Below are 26,173 nucleotides of genomic sequence, written 5' to 3' on the forward strand. Positions count from 1 at the left end.
TCTCTCACCTTTCCCCTCCACCATTGTCTTTGGGTTGGGCAAGGGTGAGGGACGGAATAGGACTCAAAACCATATGTGAGTTGAGTGCTGGGCGGTGGGTGGTGGTGGGGGAGTTGGCAATGCCGGCAAAACATGCGCAAAAGAGCTCTCGGCTCTCGCAATCACTGGACGCTCTCTCCGCCTCGGGAAAACTCTACACAACGGATGGATGGATGGTCTTTTCGGGCTGGCTTGAAAACAAGTGGTTGAGCGAGCGGTCTCTTCAGTATTGAGCGAACAGACGCAAATGCCGTTTCGTGCTCGCTGCCATTGAAGCCGACTGAGTGCCGTTACAGGAAGCTGGGACGCTGAGACGCCGAGACGCCGAGACGACTCTGAAGCTGAAACAGAATCAGCAGCAGCAGCAGCACCAGCAGCAGGGCGGGAGTATCGAAGAAGTGGGAGAGAGTGAGTGAGAGAGGACACAGCAGCCAGCCAGGACGAGTGAAATTCGAGGCACGAAACGAATGCGCACGACCACGACCGCCATCCGAACACACACACACATAAATACACTCACAGATGGGCATATCCTACAGTTGAAATACGAAACGCCTTGAGCAGAGACAGCAGCAGCAGCACCAGCAACAGCAGCAGCAGAGGCAGCAGTAGCAGCAGCGACAGCGACAGCGCAGAGACCCAAAACGCGTCAGGATTCCAAGCAAAAGGCAGACAAACGGGCGAAACCTGCTGAGACGACTCGACGAGTCCTTGCGTGTCGGTTCACAGTGCGGAACACTAGAAAAACAGAACAGAAAAAGCAGATATATACATATATCCAAATACCACTCACATCACATATGAAAAAGTTCCCCCTCCACATCCATCAATCAACGAAAAGCATACGAAATCCAAATTGTGAAAGTCGAAACAAAGTCTAAAGGATTTCAAACACATAGTATTTCCAAATCGAATCGAAGCCAAGTGAAGTGAAGATATATTTTTCAAATAAGTTCTTAAAATCATTTGTAAGTGAATTTTAATTGATCGAATTGAAAAGAGTTTGAGAATAAACCGATAACCGAAACCGAAACCGATAACGGAAACCGAAAACAAAGTGCCGTACGCCGAAAGCTATAAGAAAAAATTCAAAATAAAAAGTGCTAAAAGTTCCTTAAACCAATATAATACAAATAATATTGTTATAACTATAAATTATACAAAAATATACACACAAATATTCTTTGCATTTTAACAAACAAACAAACAAACGAACGAAGAGAGTAGAGGAGTCCCAAGTGCCGTGGAAACAAAAGTAGTTGGAAAACTAAAGAATTGAAAGCCCAGGGAAATACAAGATTCCAGATACTAACTTATATACACATTGACTTCTATATACATATATTTATTATTTTGGTGGTGTGTAATAATTCTTCCTCGTCAGCAAAACGGCCAAGAGGAAGCGAAGCGTTCAGCCCAGGACTCCAGAAGTAGCTGTAGAGGCAGGTCTAGAACAGCAGACGAACACGGACGGGCAGCAACTAGTTGTTAGACCTGTACACCCGTACCCATACCCGTACCCTCCTCCTTCATCAGTCACGTCTCCTAGGTGGGAGAGCGAGCACTGTCTTACGGCGTTGTTGGGGCGTGCGAGTGTGTGTGTGTGGGGAAAGGCCAACAAGGTTCAAATCCTCAGCAACAACCTCAACCGCATCTAATTGGAGAAATTCCAACCAACAAAAACTCCAACTCCTACTCTAACTCCAACTCCGGTACTGAAAGTAGACAATTGATTATTGATTTTGTCTAAGGCTGTGTGGAACTTCGCAGCTTAACGGAGCGAAGCAGGGCCACAAAACAAACTTGGCAACAAACACGGCCCCCACGAAAGAAGGCAGCAAAAAGCAACAGCAGCGAAAGAGACAAAGAGACGTGGAAAAAAACTGGGAGAAGAAAGTGTAAGACAAAAACGCGCTGAAAGGGACGACAGCCAAACTAACGGGCCGCTTGTCTGTGTTGGGCAATGCCAGGCCAGGCGTAGGCCGTCACAGTGTTGGGCAGCGGCGCGCGGCATGAAGACCTACAAGAGCTTCGCTTCGAAATTGTCAACCAAATAGAGTAATCATCGCCCCAGCGACGAACCAACAGGAAAAGCCTGTAATCTGAAGAGCAGACCTATTTTCCCCTCCCCCGCCCTTCCAGCGACTCTGTGCCCCACCGTCGCACCCCTCTTGGACGGAACATATTTCGCACATATTCACACAGAATCACTGCCGGGACCTGCGGGACCGGTAATCCGTCAAAATAAGTTGTCACATTGAGAAACTGCGACAAATCAACAAACGGAAAATGTTCTTCTCGCTGGCCCAGACGCTGTTCTGCGTGCTACTCATCCAGGGCGGCCTCTACGCGCTGCACCTGAGCGGCAATGGCGAGAAGTCTTCGCCATCCTCCACCGTTATGATGGGACCGGTGGACGGCGGCACTGGCCAAGCGATCGGCCCAGACACCTCATCGTCCTCCTATTTGTCGTGGAAGCCGGCGCCGTCACAGCAGCAGCAGCAACACCATCAGCAGCATCCGGGTGGCGTCCCGCCGGGCGGTGGACACGCCTCCTCGCATCGATCCGCGGCAGCGGCCGCTTACGACGCCACCACGGTGCGGCTGAACAAGGAGATCGCGGACATGGCACAGCTGGAGCGGGAGCGGCTGATGCTGCTCGCACGAGCAGGCAAGCAGACGGCGGAGAGCAACGGTCCGACGGGTCATGGCGGTCGCGGACACCAGTTCATTGCCGGACGCATTCAGATGCAGCCCAGCGAGGAGCTGGATGTGGGCGACTATCCGGCGCTGCTGCAGCAGGCAGCCAGGGGCTTCATCTTCGGCAGCGTGCAGAAGGAGCCGCCTGCTCCGCTGAGCACTGAGGAGGATTACGGGCAGCTGCAGGAGCGGGACAGCCATCCCGTCAAGTACTACGGCCGGGTGGTGGAGCCCGCGGATCGCGAGGAGGAGATAGAGCCAATCTACGAGCCCCTGCACTCCTTCGGGGACTTTGACGACTTCTCTGAGCTGGACCAGGAGCCGCATCTCGGCGAGGAGGAGCTGCTGCGCGAGCTGGACACCTATCAGTACCACGGCATGGAGGAGGAGCCGCTGCCGGAGAATCCCTATCGCACCCTGGAACAACTGGAGCTGAGTGCACCCGAGTCCATGCAGCAGCTGTTCGAGCAGGATCACCGCGACGGGCGTCCGGCCAAGTTGGCTGGTCACCCGGGCCTATCCCATCCCGGAACTGGAAACTTCAACATTCGCATGCAGCAGAAGTGGGCCAGGAAGCGGGGCGGAGCCGCAGTGGGCGTCGGACCGGACAGGCAGCCCTCGCTACAGCGCAACATCTTCGGGCAGCACTTCAAGCAGCAGCGTGGAATGCTCTCGCTGGCCAACTCGGAGGCCACGGCCAGCAAGCATCTGAAGGCGAGTACACGTTCTGGCAGCCTCAGTCTCAGTGCTCCCAAGGATAATGAAAAGACAGCCCAGACAGACGCAAGTGGAGCAGCCGTCGGAGACGGTGCTGCCTCTGGTGCTGCCAGTCAGCAGCAGAACAAACAGCAGCACGAATCCACATCTGGAGATGCTCAACCGCAGCAGCAGAAGCAGCAGCAGTCGAATTCGCAGGACAAGAAGTCCGAGTCCGAGCAACAGTTGCTGCATCCCAACCACAAGCGTTCCGGCAGCGTAAAGGCCGGCGGAGTGGGTGCCCAGGGCGGCGGATATGCAGCAGCGCCATCGGTCTCCCATAGCGTAGCCAGTCAGTTGATGCTGCGCACGGCACGCGGCCAGAGGCAGTACGATGTGCCACAAATCGGTGAGTACCCAATAAGCTGGAATAAGTGTAATGAGTGCCACGGAAATCGATGAATCGAAACTGATTGGGCTAACCTATGACCTTTAACCCCCCCTACACCCTAGTTCAACATCCTCCATGCCACAAAATTGATCTAATCAGACCTCGACCCAAAGAAAGGTAAAGGCCCAGGCACAGGCACAGCAAACAAAAACAGTCAACCGACCAACCCCAAGCCAGTCAGGCTATTGCTTAGTGCCATTCCCCATTCATTACCTGCACTCGTACCTGTGTATATTCCATGTCAGCTAATTTTATACGCGCCCCAACGCCACTGCCAACCCCCCTCCTTCATCCACCTTCATCGCTTGACCCTGGCGTGCCTTCTAATTCGGTTATTAGTTATTTTTCGAGGTACTTTTATTCTGGTCTGACCTGAAATCCATGTCACAACACTCGACTTCCTGGCCAAGGCCGCTAATCGGTCTAATTTCGAACCAAAAATACATATGTAGTACGTTCCAGCCAGATACGCCCCATTGGGATTTACGGTGGCTCACAAGCTGAGTAAAATGTTTATAGGTGGTGCAGAAAGGGAACACATAAAGTACTCGTATATTAAATTATAGTTATATATATTATAGTGCCGTTGTACAAAACATCAATCAACCATCGACAATTGCACTGCAATTAATAGTTTGTAGCCAGCCCTATTGTCTCAATGCTGCGAAACTGCAATGACAAAGTTCTCTGCACTATTTCCATTCGTTTTTCAGCTATTTTTGGTAACTTTGCCAGCCTCCCTCCACTTTGGCCATTGCATTTAGCAAATTAGTCGGCGAGAAGCTGCGAGGCAGCACAGCCCCATGGCTCTACTTTTGAGACTGCCATTCTCTGGGGGGAAGTTCGTCCTTGGCTTTTACCCATTTCGGCTGTTGTTAATCACTTGGATGGCTAAATTACTTTACAACAAGTTTTGATGGCCTCCATGAATACGGAATGGGCTTAGAGGCGCTGACATTGGCACTGGTACTGCTCTGGCACACCAAGAGGACTTGCTTGGTCTGGTCTGGTCTGGCAATCAATTTTAATTTTTAATTAACACTTTCAAGTTTAATGGCGGCCATTGTTATGGCCGAGTGCTAAATGCGAATTCATTGTCCGCCAACAGAGCGGTTGAGCAGGAGGGAAATGAGTGAGGGAGCCAGACAGGATAATCTGTAACTGGAGACTCGAAACTTTATTTATATTCTACTTAATAATTTGAATGAATGATTTTTCAATTGATTTCTCGGCAGCAGCAGCAGTTGTGTGAGTAATCGATTGAATGTTCACGGATAATCTGTTAATTGTTAATTGATTGCTGTATTTTATTGAACGATAAATGCGAGTATATGTGGGCGTTCGTCCCATCAAGTCACGTACGTTGTACAGCTGCTCGGCAGCAATGGTATTCCTGAGAGCGAATCAGTTCCTAGAAGATGTTCAGCATAGCAGAAGAATAAAATGCGATTTAATATTTTCTGCACATGCGTGTACTCAATGTTTCCCTGTTTGAGTTTCTATTAATTTAGTTTTAGTTGCTTTCCCTAGGATCCATCACAATAATTCAGCCAATTGGAAATCAATTTCATCAGAAATTCATGGGTAACGCACCATGAAACTGATTAGCCAATTAAATTTGATTGGAATGCTTACCTTTCTGCCTTACTTGGCCTCTGCCTTCCTCTTTTGACCCAGAAAGCATCTTCTTTAAGTGGATTTTCGAATTCAAAAATCCAATTAAAAATCAAATGAGTTCAATCAATGAATTTTCATTTTATGCGCATGTTTGGAGCGTATTTTTCCATTGTTATTGCTGCCACTGCCACTGCTGCTTCTGCATGTGCTTCCTCTTTTTCATTTTTTGCTGGGAAAATTCCCTTTTGGTGTTTCCACTTATCCCACATTTCATTCCACCCTCTCTCTCTCTCTCTCTCTCTCTCACTCTTTCTCTCTTCCTGTGTTTATTTGTTGCCTTACAACGTCATCAAGTGTCAGGTCAGCTGCAAAGCCGTCCACCGGCAACCGACAACCGACAACCTCCAACGAAGACATCGGCCCTCTGCCCTCTGCATACCCACATTTGTTCACACTTTCCCTTTGTTTTATTGGGAAAACTACAATGGTTGTAATCAAGGGGAAGAGGCACAAACACATGTGGTTCAAACGGTAGCCGCTTGTCGAGGTGCCCTGCGGCTCGTCGACTACCCGTCACCCGACGGATAAAGAGTTTTCATACTGAACAACAAAAAAACAAAACCACTCGCACTTTTTCCGGGGAATCCTGCGGCCGCGGTGGCAGTTTGACATCATTAAGATCTGCACGATGCGGTTTCCCACTAATTCAGTAACAGCACCCCGGGGGGCCCATCACGCCGGACAGGACCCAGCACTAGGACACGGCCACGGACACGGACACGGACAGGCAGAGACACCTACGGTGGCACTGTCAGTGGCAGAGAGACGACACTCATTCATTCATGGACGCCTGTGTTTGGCATGTCCTTTCTCCCACGCCTACATCCTGGCACTTTGCCTGTCCCTCTCACTCTCACTCCCACTTCCACGCTCACTCTTGCTCTCACTCCTTCCTCTGCGTTTATGGATGTCTGTCTGTGTGTGTGTGTGTGTGTGTGTGTGCTTGTGCCTCTAGGCTCTCCCAACCATTTTCATTCCCTTCCCACAGTTTCTGGCTGTTGATTTAATTTGTAATTCGAGGAGAGGTCCTCAAGTGGCCACTTGGCGGCGAAAGGATCATCGATAAGTGCGGACTCGCCCGCTCCACGGACTATGCGTCCATTGTTCCATTGTTGCGTTAAATATTACGCAAATTAGTTGGAAATGGATATTGGAGATGTCTCCATGTCGTAAGCGTGGGCGTGGGCGTGGGCGTGGCCATGGTCTCGGTTTCGGTCTCATCTGTTGGAAATTTCCTAAGCCGCACACCAGCGACAGGTTGTCTGGCAGGACATCTGCATTCATCCATCCCGAGGCCTCCGTCAATGCCTGTCTGTGAGGCTCAATAATTGGCTCAATCATTGATATGCAAATAGTCGGATTGGTGTGGTGTTCGACCCACAGAGAGTGTAGAAAATTACTAGACAAATTTCTGTCAGTCGCGCAGCTTTGGTCTGGCTTTGAATCGATCTCGACAAATCCTTGCCTTAATTTGTAAACTTTTCTGCTTTTGTGTGGCGGCATAGAATGCTCCTTGACCTATAAAAAGAGCATATACGCGCACATTTATATACTCATTCAATATATATATATATATATATATATATATGTATATATCTCGTACATACTCGTACGCGTGTATATAATTTTCAAATCCTATGCAGACGCATTTTCCAACAAGGTCGAAGCCAATTTATTCCGCATTTATTATGGACAGAGTTCCTTGCGATTGCATTGGTGGTCTCTGGTGAATGGAATTGCGGCAATCTGGTTCCTGGTTAATTAGTGGGCCACTGAACTGAAACACCACGCCCACCCACACATAGGCTGAAATTTGTTTAATGAAGTCGAAAAAGACAAAAGAATGCCTTTGGGTGGTTAAGAAATAGCAGACAGATAGAGAGTGAGAATGAGAGCGAAAGAGCGTGGAATTTTCTTAGGAATTCTGTTAATGGCAAAGTAAACCAATGGTTAAATATATAACCAGTAGAATGCCCCCACAGTGCAACAGTAACAATTTAAGAGAGTGACAGAGACAAATCAATACACCCATGACATCATCTTTGCCAGCATCCAACCGGCGAGCAGACAGCTAGACAACCAGTCCGTGGAAATTTAAAGCATACAAACAGTCGCTTGGCCTAAACCCACTTCACCCCAGCCCCAACCCTATTCCCATTCCCATCACCATCCTAGTCAGAACCATCACACCCACCTTTATCGCCCACCACCACTACCACCCCAGATCTGCTGCGATGAGGAGTCTGCATATATAATTATGGCACACGATGGCAAAGGCAACGGCGACGGCACGGCAACGGCCGGCGACGAGGCTGTGAGAAAATATTTACATTACCGTAAGACCCGGGGAGGGAGCGGCCAACGGACGACGCGACCATTGAGCAGGCCAATTGTATGTATGTGTGTGTGTGTGTGTGTGTGTGTGTGTGTGTGTGTGTGTGTGTGTGTGCGTGTTGCTAACTCATTCAGCCAGTTTGACGACAGCAGCGCCAAAAGCCAAAGTTTTTCCCTCTGCTTACGTCACAAAAGTCAGACTCTGCGAACTCTGAGATTGATATATACATACATACATATACATATATACATATATATATACATATATATATAAATAAGTAATGTAATGTATGTATGTGTATACTACAACAAATCTGTGGGAAGTGTGGTATGTCGGAAGCTGGGATTCTAGTCCCAGAAAAGGATTGCCGGGTAATGGGAATGGGAATTGGAAATCTAATGGCCAAATAGCTGGCGGTGGCACTCTGCCTCTGCTGTGTGCACTGCATAAATATCAGCTACTTTGCTTCGCTTCGAGTACGAGTAGGAGTAAGAGTAAGAGTTTGGATCACAATGGATGGATGGATGTTAGTGGTAGGGTCGGGGCGGAGGCTGAGGCTGCCCAAAATCTATAATAAGCCACAAGAGGCCAAATGACCGAAACACTTGGCTATACATACATACATATGTATATTGTACGTAAGTCAGCGGCTCCGGCTCTTAGTCATCCGAAGAGGGAAAAATAGAGCAAAAAAAAAGAGCAAATAAATGTATTAGAGTAATTGCGTGTATGTGTGTGTCCTGTATGTGTCCTGTATGTGTGCATCCTCTCTGTGCTCGTGGTAGAGTTTTTTAGTCAATGAAGCGTCAAGGACTTTTGCTTATGATATATTTACCCAAGACAGAGCCAAAAAGCCAGAGCGAGAGAGAGAGAGAGGCAGAGAGAGGCAGAGAGAGGGAGTGAGTTCCATAGAGTGAGCCACAAGAGATGATGCAATGAAATCTAGAGGCATGCCACAAGAAGGCGAAAGTGTAAGAAAGGACTGCGAGGGAAAGCGTAGCAAAATGAAGGGAAGGAAAGGAAAGGAAAGCCTTGCCCAGACAGCCAAGTAGTTGTCTTCGTCGTCGTCGTCGTCGTTGTCTCCGTCGTCTCCGTCGTGCCTAATGAGTTGCGAGCTGACGCGGAATTTATGAATGAATCGCAAAACATGTGAGTAGACGGAAGCGTCCGGAAGAGAGTGGGGTTGGTTGCGACACTTTGCCTCTGCCCACAATTAGGGGCACATTTTTCCTTGCCCCCCCACACACATTTTGTCTCGTCATTGTTTCAGCTCAAAGTGCCCGTAAAATTATCAGAGTGTCGAGAGCTCCGCAGCATTTAGCATTTATCCTATTTAGCATATAACTAATGGCTTATTTATTAGCTTGTAATACTCGTACTCCCCTACACGACTTTTGTGTGTGGGTTTTTGGGGCTCAAAGGGAAAGCTGCAGAGCGGAAAATAGATCAGTTTTCTCGACGTGGGCTGCTGGGCTGGTTCTGATTTCATTGGACTGTTGCGTTGTCTGGTCCTAAATGTTAAATGTGAATACCAAAGGTATGATATTTATCCATTATATCCACTGCGTAATCGCATTTTCTGCCAGTTTCAGCAGAGGCTGAGACATTTACGCAGTTATCCTTGAACCTGAACGCAATGGAAAAATACCAGCTACAGCTAAAAAAGAAAAACTACAACAATTTGAGGATAAAAATCTAGCCGACGGGGCTTGGGAACTGGTCTGGGCCGGGCCTCAAGTGCGCACAGACAAATGACATATGACGGAGGTTCTCCTTTCTCTTTTCTATTTTATTTATTTTTTTTTTTGTTGTAGAGAGATAGAGAGAAAGAGAGTGACACAGGGGGGACAATGTGCGTCATAGGCCATGGAAATCAAACGCAATAGAAAAGCCATGGAAGAGTCCGTCCGGGTACGGGTAAGGGGTACGGGGTACGGGCCAGTGAAAACTGGAGCAGGCAAAGCGGAGTGCCATTGCCTGGGCCTATGCCTATGCCAGTGCGTGTGTGCGCGGACTTTAGAGGAGGCACTGTGACTGTGGCCAAGTGCATAGTCATGCTAATGCAAATTATGGCTTATTTAAGCCGACAGCCAAAGCCTACTTTCAGGCTGCATCACTTCACCATGTCGCAGGCCTGCAAACTAAACAAAAACCCAAGAAAAATGTATATGCTCGCACTCAAAGGCAAAGCAGAGTGCACTTGGAGTGCTGGAAGAGTTGGCGTTGGCCAAGTGGACATGGACACGGACACGGACACCGACATGAATACGGACATGGACATGGACACGGACACGGACACGGACACGGAGATGGGATTGAGGTTAGAGGACGAGTCAGAGAGGCTGCTGCTGCTGCTGCTTCTGCTTCTGCTGCTGCCTACTTAAAGGCTTCCGGCCCCGGGAGCTCGCATCAGTCGTGCATAATGAGGCTAGCACTCACTCGCATAGCTGCATGCATAATTTAGTCGGAGAAGAGCCAGCAGAGCAGAGCAGACCGGGACGGGGCGGGACGGGAGAACGTGAGAACGGGACACCGGTTAACGAGGATGAAAACCGTAGGAGGTGCCGGAGGTGCAGGATCCTGAGACGGTTGTGCTTTTCTCACTTCACAACGGCCACAGCCATTGCCGACTGCCGCCTGCCGCCGCTGACCTTTTCCCCAAAACGAAGCGATCTCAGGCGATGTACGTACATCCGGGGGTTCCGTTGCCACATCCAAACCGTTTCTGCATAATCATCTCCGTGAATGTTATACCCGTTTAATAAGCAAATGCCTGGGACGGGACAGAATTATGCAATATTTATGTGCGCTTTGTGCGCTACGAATATTCTAATTCATAAGAAAACAAAATTATTTTGCAACAAATTTCCCATCTCTTACACGGATGTAGGAGTCCCACAGTAGCAGCCCCATCCAACCGTAGAGCCATACAATTCAACCAACCATCCAATCACTCTGCCGCCCAACTAGTCCACCCACCAACACCAGCACCAGCACCAAAAGCAACAGCAACAGCAACACCAGTCAGATAGTTTTCAATCAATCATCGGCATTTTTCCTTCCATCTGCCATCTGGCATTTCCCCAACCGAGTGTCGCTTGTTGGCCTTATTGATTGGTCTATTATGCCATCTTTTTATGGTATATTTTCATACCTGAGCGTAAAGTGGAAAACGGATATGCTAAGGGGAAAGTCCGGTTTCAGTTTAGAGTCTTTCCAAACAACGAATGAAAATATGTGAAATGAGACACAACTTGTTGCCCATTGGCTGACCATAGGTAACACACACACACACAGTGCCATACCTGTCACAGATGTGGTTTGCAGTGGAATCTTTGGCCATTCGGAGAGTGGAATCCGACAGATGTATCTGCTGGAAAAACTTATTTATTCGCCAACGAATAAGCCAATGCCATTCTAATATGTTTCTGTTCGAATAAATCCAATTCGAAACAAGCAAAAAAAAACCGAACCACAATGTCTGCAACTGTCGTTCTGTCCTCCTGCCTCCTGCCTCATGTCTTGCGGTTTTCGGCTTAAGCCAGGCAAATAAATGTCAAGGTGTGTCAGGCAGGGGCTGATGCTGTTGCTGATGTCGTTACCGCTCATCGGTGCGGGATTTAGTTGAAATTGACAGGTGGCTTGCAATTAAATAAGATTTATATTCAGCAACCAGGAGACGCATAGATTAATGCACGTGCATGTTTATGTGTATGCCCCGGTCTGTGGTTAGCTGTGGCTCCGTGTCATGACCTCTGGCTGTCAGTTGAGTGCGCGAACCAGCCGCCCTTCCAGTGTCTACACCAAATATATCAAACATTTTATTGAACTATTATTATTATTAACTTATAGAAAACAAATTTTATTACATGTTGGAAATAAATTTAGATTTAAATTCCAGAGTGCGTCTGGGCTGTGCTGGGTGTATGTGGCAATACTATAGTATATATCTATATATCTATTAGATATGAGTCTGTATAGAGAATAGTTTTTATCTATGGATGATTCATCGAACACACAGAAACTGGGCCCAGTTAATTTGGATAACTTTATTTTGCCGGTGCCAAGCCGCTTAAAGCATTTTCCAGTTATTCCGACCAGGCAGGCCCCTTTTCACTGGGTATGGCGTGGCTGCCACCCACTGAAAGCCACCCAATGGCTAGGCAAATACTCGTAGTCCATGCTGTGGCCCAGGTGAAGCCGACTACCCGTCTGTGTACCATGTCTGCGTACGTCAGCCGAGCCGGACCATAGTCCTGGGTACACATAGACCAGCAGATACCCGCTCGCACACGCAGATACACAGTGGCCTGCTCTATACTAACTATACCCTTGCAGAGCTTCATATACCCTCGAATTTCGCTGAAGAAGATAAATTATGGATTCCTTCTGGAACGATTCGAATCTGCTGCAGTAAGAGCAGGAAAAGTCTATGCTGGATAGCTTTTATTAGCTAAAAATAATCCAAATAAATATTGCAGCTGCTGAGACTGTAGGTTTTAAATTAAAACCAGTGGTAACCTCTTTCTGGAAGGGTATTTCAAGCTTCGGCTTCCACAGTTAGACAGATAGACAGATAGGGCAGGCACACTCAGAGTTCTTCTTGTTGCTTGTGTGTGGGTATTTTTAGCGCTGTAGCGCCTAAAGCAATGCACCATTATCTATACAACTTACACAAACAGATGGGTGGAAGAGGAGGAAATGGAAATGGAAAGAGCCACCCACAGTGGTGGAGTGTTCCAGGCGTAGCGCAGGGAAATTAATACGCGACAAGCCATGGGTGAGGTGAGGTGCTGTGTTGGTGGTTTGGTGGTTCGGTCTTTAACCTGCCGCAAGCTGGGGCAAGTGCCACCGTGTACTAAAGCAGCAAACGGTTGTTGTGCCAGACTATCCGAGAGTCGGCTAGCGGCTGCCTACACTGAGGCAAACAGTCCCAGGCATTGGGCAGCTATGATGGGGTCACTGCTGTGGGTCCTACCAAAACTTTCGCCGAGTGCGGTGCTCCGGCACGAGGTAATGAGGTCAGTGCGATGGGCTCTGCGCCATTTTCTAAAACGCCATTAAGCGGCCGTTCGCGGCCGTGTTTGATTCAATTTGTGCGACATTTCCTAAATAATTGAGGGCAGAGCCTGAGCCTCGTCCCGTCGTGGCATTGCATAATCGAAGTGCTCTTCCATCGACCCCTCGCATTGTTTTCTAATCAAAAACCAAATATAAACCAAACACTTGAGCCACTGCGTAAGCCATAGGCAAACAACACAGTGAAATGAAATGAAATGAAATGGCACTGGAAACGGGAAATGGGAAATGGGAAAAGGCAAATGCGAGTGACAATGTGGATGTGCGGTGAGAGGGTAGAGGGACAGTGACAGTGACAGGGACAACAATGGAAAGCTACTGCAAGTCGCCAGGACGGACCGTAACAGATGTAAGTACATAGTCCATGAATGGACACTTCATTCTCTGGCAGACCACCCACATAGAGTGGCAGCGTGGCAGCGAGGGGGAGGCTCTTTTTTGTTTTGTTTTGTGAATGAACCCAAGCGTTGGACATTCAAATCCGTTTAGGGTTGACTCAACCGTTGCTGCTTGCCTTGTCCCAACTGTGATTCCTTGCAGTGAGCCTTGCAGTGATTTCACTTGTGAGTTTCAGTGGCTAAATGCCAGGCATCAATAAGCCGATATTAAAGCCATTTGTGGTTTCAATTTAAGATTTCTTTAGTAAAGTTTTTATTAGAGATTTCATTTACTTTGGGGTATTCGGTATGCATTAGTCCTGCGACCATTTTCTCATAATCTGAATTCAAATCGTTTTCCCAAGCCTGGTCCCAAGATGGTCCCAATTTCCAGTCACTGTTTTAATCTCGCTAATGCTTCCAAGTATTCCCAATGCACTTGAAGCTCTTTTCATTCATAAGTCAAATAGTCCCTCTCTGGAGTCCTCCTGGCTGCCTCCTCATCCTCACTTTTTCAGTCAATCACGGCAATCAATGTCCACCTCTGCATCGGCTGCATCGCCTTGGGTTAGCTTCTTGTTTGGACATCTTCGTATGCCTGAAATTTTATGTGAAATGTGCCAAGGCAATCTCAGCTGGCGGGAGGCTGGGCTGAAACTCTGCTAAGGTCAGAGTTCAAATTGAGTTTGGAAAGAAAATTAAGTGGAAAAGGAAGGGAGCGCTCCCCCAAACCCCTTTGAATCCATCGCCCTCGCCCTCGTCCTCGACCCCTGTCTGCAGCTGCACTTTTGCATTCACCAACGGGCGGGGTGGGTGGTGTACGGTGAAGGGGAAGATGTGGTTGGCTGGGGTCTTTCCTGCTTTGCCTGCATTATTATTGCCAAAGGTGCGCCACTCTCTCTGGTACTTAAGTGGCTGCCGTCTGGGAACTGTCAACGGTTTGGCTCCACCCCTACGCCCCTTTGTAGCCCCTTTGGAGCCCCTTTGGAACCCCTTTTCCACCCTTGGCATTGTGTCATTTGACAGTCGGCGTCTTGACAACAAGTTCCCTCTTTTTAACTGAACCCCCACCACGCGCCAGCCCCCCCTTTGTCAATCTGCCAGACTGTGCTTTGTCCTCTCTGTCCTCGGCGACGGGTAGAGTCCTCCTGGACAAGGCTAAGACCAACACCAAGGCTCAGACCAGAGCAAGTTCTTAGAGGATGTCGCGCGGAAATTAAGTAACTAAGTAGCCCCGGACGTGGAGAGTGGAGAGAGTCCGCTCCATGGGGCTGGATTTAGGGCTGGGACTAAAACTGGGGGGGAATGGAAATGGGAACGGCAACATAATCAAAACTTTTCATTATGGTACCCCGCACCAGAGTAGCCCGAGTGGGAGTGCGGGAGCAAAAAAAAGCCAAGGCAGCGGCTGGGTGCTGGGTGCTAGGGCTCTGCAATATTTCACAATAAAAACTCATCATTAAACACGAATGTAGCCAGAAGAAAAAACACATTTTGGGCAGGTAAGCGCTGTGGCTTGGAAAAAAGCAAAAGTTTTATTGTCGTTGCGACCGAGGAACGCATAAACTTGGCTTAAAAGTTTCACAGGCAGTCGGCGTTGGCGGCCATGTCCAGCACACCACCCCACACCACCCTCCACTCCCTACGCCGCTCACACAATTCATACGCCTGGCTGGCTATTTTTAGACACGCTTGGAGAGGTCCATGTCCAGGGCCAGGTCCAAAAATGAGAGAGAAAATTGCAATGCATCTTTTGGGGCCAAGAAACACTTTTAATGAAACTTTTCTTCCCTTCAGATTTATCTCTCTCGCTCACTGCTGCCCTGCCATCCTTCCCTCCCTCCTCTCCCTCTCCACTCCATCCCTACCGCCTGCTGTCCGCGAAAATACTGAAATTGGTAGGCAGAGGAAAAAGCAAAAGCAAAATGAAAAGCAAAAGGCCAAGGCGTTGTCTTAGCGCTAATGAAAAGTCAGGAGAGAAAACTCGGACGTGCCGACGTGCCGAGCAGCAACAACAGCACCAGCAAGGAAAATAATATTAATAATGTGAGATATTGCCGGGAAAAGGAGGGCTGGATAGGGATAGGGAGGAAAGGAACGTGTTGGCTTAAGGGAAAACCAAAGGGAGCTGCTGCCGAAATGAATGAACATTCTGTGGGCGAAAGCACCCTTGGACCCTTTTCGCTGCCCCTTACTGTCTTCCAAAACTCGCTCAGCACTAAAAATGTCAAAAGTTATAAATAATTTTCCATATAGAAAAGTGATATGTTCAAAACATGTTGACAGTGCACTGCACCGCAGACGCAGAGTCCGAGCCATGTGGCCGCCAGAAGCAATCACCCAGGCCACCCATTCACAGAGTCCCAGTACCAGTACCAGTCCCAGTACCAGTCCCAGTACCAGTCCCGGTACCAGTCCCAGTTCCTGTCCCAGTTTTCAATTTGCGAAAAATTTCCAAGGCAAAAAGTTCAAAGTAAACAAGCAAACACATCACACGATGCCAGCCAAGGAGCAGGAGTCCTGGGTCCTGGGTCCAGCAGCCAGGATCCAGGATCCACGTTTCAGAGTCCGGGAAGTGGGATGTGTTATGTGGGCTGTGGGGAATGCAGAAGCAAGAGCAATCCAGGAGTTATGTAGCATGCCACATGTTTATGTCCAGCCAGACGCACCTGCCATGGGGCTCTTGTTTTGGCAGGAGCCCCGAAGTGGGAGTGGGGAGAAGTCCTGAAATTTGTATGCCACTAATGCCAGGAAAACAATTGCGAAAAGTAGTTTTTGCGACCAATGTACTGACACGAAACGGATCGGAAAGGGGAATGCTAAGTGGGAACCGGATACCCCACCAAGCAGAGCAGGAAACGGAATGGTCGGCGAGTCAGTACGAAAATATACGTAAATTGTATTTAGATATTATATACTCGTAGCAGGTGCGTGATAGAGTCAAGTCGAGTCAAGAGCAGCAGAAGGAAATTTAAATTATTGAACGGAATTGATTCGTGGCTGTTTGCTGGCTCTGCCATTGCCATTGCCATTGCCATTGCTATTGCCACTGCCACTACCCAAGTGACGCAAGCTACTCGAGGGGGAGCCACACTTGGACTCCACCAGGATAATCATCATTAAATCATCTGGCAACCCAAAATTATAACCATTAAAGTTATAAATAAAGTGCCAGTGGCACACAAGAGCGCCAGACTAGACCCCACTCGCCGACGCCGACGCGGACTCAGACTCGGTCCCCGACCAGACCCCAGCCCAAGCCCAGGCCCAGGCCCATGCCCAGGCCTGTGGGCGTGGTTGGCACTTGGCAGCCCGCGCCTGTAATTACTTTGATTCGGAAAAAGTAACAGGCCAGCGCGCGCAAACTGTCCGCAGAAACTGCATGAGGCAAATTAAATTGGCACCAAAGATTGGACGGACGGGAATCCCATTCCCCGTCCAAGTATGGTGGATCCAGGTCGCGGCAGAAAATTGATAATTATTTTTTGCTTAATTTTCACCGCCAAACCGCTTGTCTAGCCCCAAGCCAAGGTCCAATTCTCGGGCGTCGATCTGGGTGCTGGCTGACGTCACAGGCGAACGACCTTGGAGCTGCTACAGTGAATTCGGGATTGGAATTCGGGAGTTGGGTGGTGGCCAGGTCAATTAGCAATTGCCTGAGTGCGACATTATGGCCTGATGTGGGGGCGACCAATTCCATTTTCACGGACGAGTGCATTCAAAGCAATTACCAAATGGTTTTCCTTTGGTGCGTTTGTTGCCAAGGGGAGGGGGCGGAGGTGGGTGTCTTTGAATAAATCTCTTCTGATGAATATGCGCGGCAGGCAGAAAGGAATACAATAGTTTCAGTTAGTTCTATTCAACAATAAAAAGGAGCTTTGGCATTCAGATGTTTCTACAATGTGATGAAATCCGTACTGATCCTGTATACATTTATGTACAAATAATCCTTTCTTGCTAGCTCACATTTGCTGCTTAAAAAGGGCTAATACTAATACCACTTGATGCCAATTAAATCTTCCGTGAGCTCTGCTGCCACTTGCACCGCTAAATCTCAGTGTGTGGTCCGCCATGCTATTCCGCTTTGTTATACGAGTACGAGTATCTGCGCCAATAAGTCGCTTATCTTATCAGCAGTGATTAGACACGCTTCTACTTGATTGCCAGCCATCAGGCTGGTTGGCCGGGTGCAGGCTGGGTGGGGCAGGGACTGGGACTGGGACTGGGACCGGGACTAAGCGGATTGATGTCGGACACCACGCCACGCCACTCCACCATCCCCATACCCATTCCGACTGGTTCCACCGTTTCATAGACGGCTTCACAATATTGATTGCTCTTTCATTTTGCTGAGGAAATCGTATGGGCTGATGGGCGAAAAGCCCGTCTCAAATTGGTTCGAAATGAATTGCCAAAACCTTTCCTAAGGTTCAACAGGTGCCTGCCGCCAAGCCAAAGGAAATTGAAAAGCGCCTCCACCCTGCCCAAACGGAATAAAGAAAACAAAAGCAAGGAAATGTCACCACTGCTCAGCCATTTATTCAGAGCGTCAGGCAATGCGGAAATGACGACAACGAGGACGAGGCTGCCCTTTATCCTTCTTATTGTGCTGTGTGGGCGGAGGTTAAAGCGTTTGCGGATGTCAGCCGCATCAGAATGGGCGTTTGTTCTGCTTAGAAGTCCTCCTACGGCTTCTCGTCCAGTTGCAAAGCGTGTTTCGGAAGTGTAAGGCTATCCAAGGTTTGCATTTCAAAGCAGACGAATAATTTTACTCCTCTTGAATTGTTGGCTGATTCCCGGAATTACGATTGCGATTTTCCGTGGGATGAATTAATATAAATTGCTGAGGTAGAGTTACAGTTTCGGCAGGCACTGTACTACCCAAATGAGTGCCACATGACGTAGACAGAAAATAAGAGGCTCCCAAAATGGTTCCGAACCTTTTTTCAACCACATTTTTCTCGCGCATTTCGCCGTGACTTAATTGCTCTGTGTGTGTGTGTGTGCCTCCCTTTTTAACATACATACACACACACACACACACACTATCACGCTCTTTTAGCATACACATGTATAAGAGAAATCCGCACCTTTGTGGCTTGTCGACTTGTTGGTGTTCCCTGAACTCCTTTTTGTGCCTTTTATTTGGCCCTTTTTTCACTCCGCTCCGCTCCGCTCCGCTCCTCTCCTCTATTCCATTCCCTCTTCATTCTTGCTGCGCTTTTATTTAAAACATTTTTTTGTCGTGTTGCTTTGTCGCATTTTAATCTGCACATAGCACGCGATTACCTGCCCCGCCCCACTCCTCTCCACGTTTGGGTGCCTTTTTAGGGCCTAATGTATGTGAAAGTTCCGGCAGTAGTCGTAGTCTGGCCATAGTGTATGTGTGTGTGTGTGTGTGGTGTTTGCATTGTTGCTGCTTAAGCGCGATTTACACACAAATGCGTTACCGCCGCTCTGGCTCTGGCTCTTCCTGTTGGCTTTTGCTGCCTCTTTCCTGCAGTCTTTCCGTCTTTCCGCCCGACGTCGACACATATTCGTACAGAAATAACAGCTAGGCAAGGCGGGCTGTTTTATTTTTAACACACCACCAATTATAAACAATGGGCGTGCATGTGTATGTGTGTGCATGCGACTAAGTTTAGTCACTATTAAAACAAAAACGTGTTTGAATGTTTCGACTTTGGGATACCCGCTTGGAGGAGAACATTTCAGCATTTATGTCCCATCCTTATAGTCTACAATAGACAGGAATTCTGCTGATGATCGAAACAGTGGGTATACCCCGGGCATGCTCGTATCGTATATGGCGGCAGCTCTACGCCTTCTTTGGGTAACTATTAATTTGGCTTTTTTTTTTGGTTTGACAAAATTAGAATTTCAATTTAAATGCAAATGTAAAATGCACACAAAATATGGCATTTCTTGCTCAATTTTAGCTTAAAGAAATGCATAAAATGAGCTATAAATAGAAGCACAAGCACCACCCCCTACACCACACAGCACAGAACTTGCTTTTCCTTCAAGTCCTATTTCTGCTATCACGTTTGTGGGAAATGTTTGCTAATGTGGCGGAGTGATGGGGGCGGGTGGGATATTCAATTTGGTATTTGAGCAGCAGGCAACAACGTGAGTGGCTCAGAGGTAGCGATTCAATTGTGGGCCACACGTTCCTATTGCACAGCAGGCAGCCAGGATGGGAAGAGTCTCGGGAAGAGTTTCCTTCCCTTCCTTTTATTTTTGTAAAACCAGCAATGAGATTCCGAAATACGAGTAGTTTTGAGCTTCAAAGGCTTCGTCTCGCAGCACAGACAACACTTAGCCAAGGACAAATCAGGGGCAAAACTCGAAATGCTGACGATCCCCCAAATGTGGAGACGAAACAAAGGCGTTAGAAACAGTCTGTTGAAGGTGCGTCCAGAGGTCGGATTCCAGGTTCCGGGTTACCTCCCCCCACCAACCAAAACAAAGAACCAAAATAAAAGGTGAACGCACAAAAAAAGAAAGCAAAAAAAAAAAACAAGAAGTGAAATTTGTTGCTGCGGCCGCAAAAACGCTGAGGTTAACGAGCTGACAGGGACAATGCGGCTGCAGCCGGCCAAGATGATGTGGAAACGATGGCACGGCTCTGTCTCTGGCTGCGGCTGCGGCCGCACTCGGTCCCTTGGATCTGTGTTTGTGTCCTGCCTCAAAGAAAGGCAGTCGGCAAGGGGTAGGACGAGGTCACGGGAAACAGACACTAAAAGTCAACGGCAGGGCGGATGTGGCTGTGGGTGTATGTGGCTGTGTGGGTGGCTTGTTGTGTTGTGGGTTGCTTCCTTTTGTTGTCATTTGCAGCAGCCCCGAAAGTATGCTATATTCAAATTTTAGTGTACCAATTGTGTGTGTGTGTTTTTGTTGTCTGTGTGTGTGTGTTGGACAGTCACGTAGCTGGTCTCAAATGACGCCTTGCCTCTGAATGTTTTGTGTATGCGTTTGCGGTTATGCTGTGTAATTGTCGTTTTTGGGCCTTTGACGTCAAACTCAAAACAATAATCGTTGCCACTTTCGCTTGTGGTTGGCTGGCTGGCTGGCTGGCTGATATTTTTGCTTCATTCAAAACACACACAAACAAAGAAACACCGATACACATACACACAGACAGGCGGATGACAAATTAAGCAATTAAAATAATTGCAATTACATTTTAAAATCGACTCATCATTCCTTTGGACAGGGCCAAAAGCATTTGCTGCCATCATTTAATTAATTCAAATTAAATACGAGCATATACAAATATAAAACAAAAATGTGTGGGCTTTGTCTCTGTTTCCTTTGTTGAAAGAGAACACCCTCTGCGAAAAGTTTGTTTCCAACATTCTAAGTAAATCAATTACCGTAACTCTTTACCACGCGCTTCTCAATAAATATTACTGGAACATTTTCTAGATCGGAGTGGTGTGGTGTGGAGTGGAGTGTAAAAATGTATTTCCAAATAATTTGGCTGTCTATTTTTGGCTCAATTTTGGCTATTGGAGGCGTAAAGTTTTAATGGCCTTCATGTTCCCAGCCATGCTGGCCAGCCAGCAAAGTGGCTTACAGGTTTTGGTGCGTGGTTAGGCGCGTGGATATGCCTTCAACACTTTTTAATTGCCAATTAAGAAGTTTTATTTGACGAACACTGGCCATTTCTCAGCGCTGCCTCCTTAAGCGAGAGGAGATTTTTGCATGCGAATAATGCGTATTACTGGTGCTGGAGTACTTGGAGTACTTTTCTTAGTATTTGGCTGACCAATCGATCGGTTGGTGGCAGCGGCAAGAAACAACCAAAGAAAACCCCGCACGCGTTATCAAAATCATTTAGTTTGGCCAAGAAAAGGCGGCAGAAGAGGTGGTCAAAGAGAGAGAGAAACAGGCGCTAAGCAAAAATATGAGTTTCTGATGGAATGCGGTGGGACGGTGGGCAAGAAGGAGAGCCATTGGAGCCAGCGAAAAGAACGTAACGTAACGAACATAACAAACGCAAAGAACACAAACACACACACACACACACACATACACATACACATAAAAAACAGAGGCATACACACCCATACAAACACCCACACAAACACAAACACAAACACAGTGGCGGAGGCTAAAAATAGAAATGCGCCTCTCGGCGGCACACCCTAAAATGGGGCAGAGACAGCGACAGCGACGAAGTAGGCAGTGGCAGTGCCCCAAAGAAAGACAAGGACAAGACAAGATTACAAATGTGTAAGCAGCAATTCCCAGAAGTTGCTTTCTTTATTTTCCCCCTCTTTCTCTCTCTCTCTCTCTTCCTCTATTCGTTGTGACTGTCTTTTGGCCCTCTCAGACACACACATACACGCACACAAACACAAACACACTGCTGGATCAGACGCCGCATATCAAACTGTTGATGGTTTGTTGCTTCGTCTATTTGTTGCTATATTTGGCCATTTGCTGTTGCCTCTTCCTGTGGTGCCACCTTCGCCTTGCCACTGCCTTCTGCCCTCCCCCACCATCTGCTCCCTCAGCTTGGCTGCTCTTATTGCCATTGTTAGTTTGATACCCTTGAAGGGTAGGCCCCAAGAACAATTGATCCGAGAACAAATCTTAATGCGAAAGATTTTGTTGTTTCTAGAGATTACTTGGGACGTATGTATATGTATGTATGTATATATGTGCTACATATTTTAGCGTTACTCTGACTAATTTAATACAAATGGCATCACCTATTATACGTACATCTGTCGTACATGGAAAGGATATTCAAATCTTTGCTATCTGAGAGTTGCTTTTATTTCGGGCTTTTGTTTTCTTTTCCCCCGTAAAGCTGCAGCTTCCCCGCGCATGTGTGTATGTGGCAGAAGTTTATTAATACATATATGTATGTGTGTATAAGTTAAACTTTAATGACGAAACTTGTGAAAAGGCAGTTAACACGATTTCGGTCCGATTTGGCCAATCTTAATATGCCATCCGCCAGTTGAAAGCTTTGCTTGAGACTGGGCACCCTCCCCAGTCTTTGCTTTCCCCTACCAAATTGTTCATGCACAGAATGACGAGAATGTCTAGGCAAGGCGACGAGCCCACACTGCGTATACTTGATAATAGGTCATTCTCCTTGCTATGAGCGATTTAATACTACAGATAGTACAGAGTGATTAAGTTCGCTTTTGATTAAATCTGCTGCCAGCATCAGGCATATGCTTATGCTTGCCTGGCCCATAAAATACAGAGCACCCGAAAACTGCTGACTGGCCTAGAAAATTAAAATTAAAAAAAAAAAACAAAAAAAGGAAACCGTGCCATAAATGAGCCATAAACTATGCTGAATGGGCAGAGGAGAGGAGACTGCGAGGAGAGGCAGGGGGTTGCCGTGCCATGCCGCTGACTTATGGGAGATTTTCAATGTTCCCTAATAATATGCAAAGTGCTGAAGCGACAGGCGGACAGAGATAGTGCTGAGAGCGGGGGAGCGAGAGGAATGGCCGAGCCATTTGCATATAAAGTGCACAAGTAGGGGAAAGTTGCGGCTGTGTGACCAAGTGTTTATGTGGTCGCAGCTCATAAAATGGTGGAAATATTAACAAGTAGCGAGAGTGGAGGGGGCAATCCCCTCCCACCCTAGCTATCGGCAATCCCAGTTATACCTCGAGACATTGGGATAATTCAATACTCGCTTGGTCTCAATGCCATTCAGATACCTGACACCCGGGCCCTGGGGCAGCGTGGTCCTGGACTCTCCAGCGTGACAGTCCCACTTCAGAGGACAACATTTTTGGGGCAGATTTTTTTGGTAAAAACTGAAAGGTTTTCCATGTCGCAGGCTGCAAGCTCCAGGGCCCACCGCGTCCATGTGTGTGTGCGTGTGATTTATATTTCACATTGAATATGAAGTGGCAGGAAACCATGAAGGAGTACTGACAATTAGCTTGCAGGCAGCGTAGTCGAACAACATTTTGGCAGAGTGAACGAGACACGTAGAAAGGAGCTTATTAAATTACAATAAATGCGAGGCAGCAACGAAGCATGTCCGGAGGGTCACCAGTAGGCTTCTCTGATCCTACCCTGCATCGTCTGTATTCTCGACGATTGTATTTTTACGCCCTGCTAAGCAAAACTCAAAACAAAAGGAAACAACAAAAAATTGCGAAAAAATAATACACTCAAGTCGAACCTGTGGCCGTTCCCATTCACCCCCACTCACGACCTATGACAGTGGGTGTGGAACAACAACAATAATAACGAGAAGGAACGTGTGAGTCGCTTCTGTGGACGCGACTCTACTCTTATACCCGTACTCAGTCAGTATATAAATTTGTGAGCTTATGATTTATGAAGACTAAACAAAATTTTATTTACCATTTTACATTTTTTTGATACATTTGTTATCTTTATCTAAATCTACAATGTCGTTTACATATCTGAAATGTAGATTCTACATACACAATGTAGTGGCAAAGATTCAGAGCCACAGTGTGTGCGAGCCAGAAAGAGAATGAGTAGCGAAATTTTGAAATACGCTTGTAGCGGTGTGATATCACATGTGTCTGGAAACAAAATTTGGTTGCTCTACCTCATATAGTCTCTGAGAACAAGGTGCTCATCAAGACGGACAGACAAACATGGCCATGGCCATATCGACTCGGATATTGATGCTGATACATACTTTATGGGGTCGGAAACGTTTCCAAGTACAATATACCCCATAACTCTTTGTGAGTACGGGTATAAAAATATGTAAAATTAATTGAAACAAAAAAACACAAGCGACACATAAAAAGCAAACAGCTGAGCCCTCACCCATGAACAAAAAAAAAAAAAGGAAGAGAAGTCAGTCCTAAAATAATAGAAAGCCAAAACGGAACACTTTGTTGTGCCAGATATCGCCAAGTATCGCATATTGCTGCTACATTTCAGGATGAAATTTAATCAAAACCTCATTACAGAAGGCTAGAGAGAGAAGGAGAATGAGATAGAGAGAAGCGTGTCCAAAATAATGAGGGGAGTGTGGATCAGGAGCACCTCAATTTGTTGTTTCTACTGTCCTGCCATGTCCTTTCCTTTCAGGAAGCTTGACAAAAATTGAATTCATTTTTGATGAGGGGCCAAACGCATACCAAAGATAGAAAGAAACAGAGCGAAGAGAGAGAGATAGAGAGAGAGAGATAGATGGATATGCAAAAAGTGAGTAGGAGGAGACAAATGTGTCAAAGGCAATTTTTTTTTTCTTTTTTGCCTTCTTTTGAGCATATTTTGGGTCCGAAAAGTGAAATTTTGAGTCCCGACAAATTGCCAGGTTGCTGTCTAGGCTGATGAGATGTTTCTCAAATGGGGCATGGATGGGGGCGGGGAGGAAAGCGGAAGGCAGCGGAATGGCAGGGTCTATCAATTTTGGTAGTTGTCATATATGAATTTGCCCAGCCTTTTGTTTTATGCGTTGCTCTTTACTATTTACGGCTGAAATATGCATGACACCAGGCATATCTTTCTTACTCAGTCTTCTCTCTGTGTGTGGGTGGATGTAAAGACGCGAGTTTAATGTCCCAAGGCGTCTCCTGCCTTTACTCTGCCTCTCTTTTTTTTTGAGTTTCTGTCTCTGTCTTGCTGCTGGCTGCTGCTGCTCCTGTTTATGTGCGCCACATAAAACTATCAATTTATTGCTGCAAAATCGTTGCGCGCTGTTTCCTTTGGCTGGTGCTTCCTGCAAAGCGACGCCGCCCTCACACAGACACACAGATACTCACACAAATACATGCATATATGTACATACCATTGCACATTGCATTTTGCTATCTTTTTCGTGGGTTTTGTTATTATTGTTGGCAGCATTTTAGGCGCCATGATGACGAGACAACAGGCGTTTGCAGCTCTCCTTTTCACTGCTGCTGCTCCTCCTCCTCCTTTTAGAAGTCCCTGTGTGTGTGTCTGTTTGCGTGTTGCTGTGATGGTGTGGGTGCCACAAAAGGTTTTCTTTTCTCCCCGTTCTCGAACTTTGTTACAAGTTCGTGTGCGACTTATTTTTTGCCACGAACTTTGCGCTCTGCTGCTGCATTACGTATACGCCATGTCTGTCGCATGACAAAAATAGCATTGGCTTCCACTTTTTGGCTGAAACTGAAGCTTAAAACGAAGCCAAAGCCGAGGGCTAAAACGGGAGCCATGCCACCCATGAGACGGACCGACCACAATTCACAGCTTTAGCAGCTCCTTGGCAACAGCCAAATCCTTTTTATGCTTCTGATTTTTTGACACTTTACGGGCTCTTGTTGTTCTTGCTGTTATTGCTGTTACTGTTGGTTCTTCTGGCTGTTCTTGTGGCTTCTTTGGCTGTCTCCGAGTGTCTTAGTGTCGACACGCGTTGATTTTGTTAGAAGAGTTCAAGTTTTTTTTTTGGTACAGTTGCCCCCTCCGGGTGCATGTGATTGTGAATGTGATTTGCATACTCGTATGCGTATACGACTATGTGCATTGGATGCACTCGAATGTCAAAAGAAGTTATCGAAAATTCCATTTTCTAATGCAACAGACATCTGACTATGTCTGACACTTGACATTAGACTATTGAGGGGATGTTTTCTCGGAATTTCCGCATCAAAATATTGGTACGAGCTGTGGAATAATACTCCACCCGTATGGAGTTGCACTACAGTCAAGTCCAGGCTTGTGATATATGATTTTATAATTAGCTCTTTGGTCTACCTTTGAAAATGTGACCAGCAAATGCAATTGGATATCAAAATTGAGCCAATTATCAAAACAGGGCCACAGCGATGTGATGTGTATCCCGCACTAGATGGACTGTTTCAATTCCCCCGTGTAGGCAGG

General features: G+C 47.1%; 1 protein-coding gene across 1 annotated transcript in view; it reads left to right on the forward strand.

Moving 5' to 3' along the window:
• The first annotated feature begins 281 nt into the window (after positions 1–281).
• LOC111079732 overlaps positions 282–26,173 on the forward strand; it is a 29,361-nt gene continuing 3,469 nt past the window's right edge. Inside the window, exon 1 of the mRNA XM_041591833.1 lies at positions 282–3,844. Coding sequence (XP_041447767.1) covers positions 2,329–3,844 — 1,516 coding nt within the window. The 5' untranslated portion in view covers positions 282–2,328. The remainder of the gene's footprint in view (positions 3,845–26,173) is intronic.

The sequence above is a fragment of the Drosophila obscura genome, unplaced genomic scaffold (assembly GCF_018151105.1).
Source record: "Drosophila obscura isolate BZ-5 IFL unplaced genomic scaffold, ASM1815110v1 contig_151, whole genome shotgun sequence".
In the NCBI taxonomy this organism is placed as follows: domain Eukaryota; kingdom Metazoa; phylum Arthropoda; class Insecta; order Diptera; family Drosophilidae; genus Drosophila; species Drosophila obscura.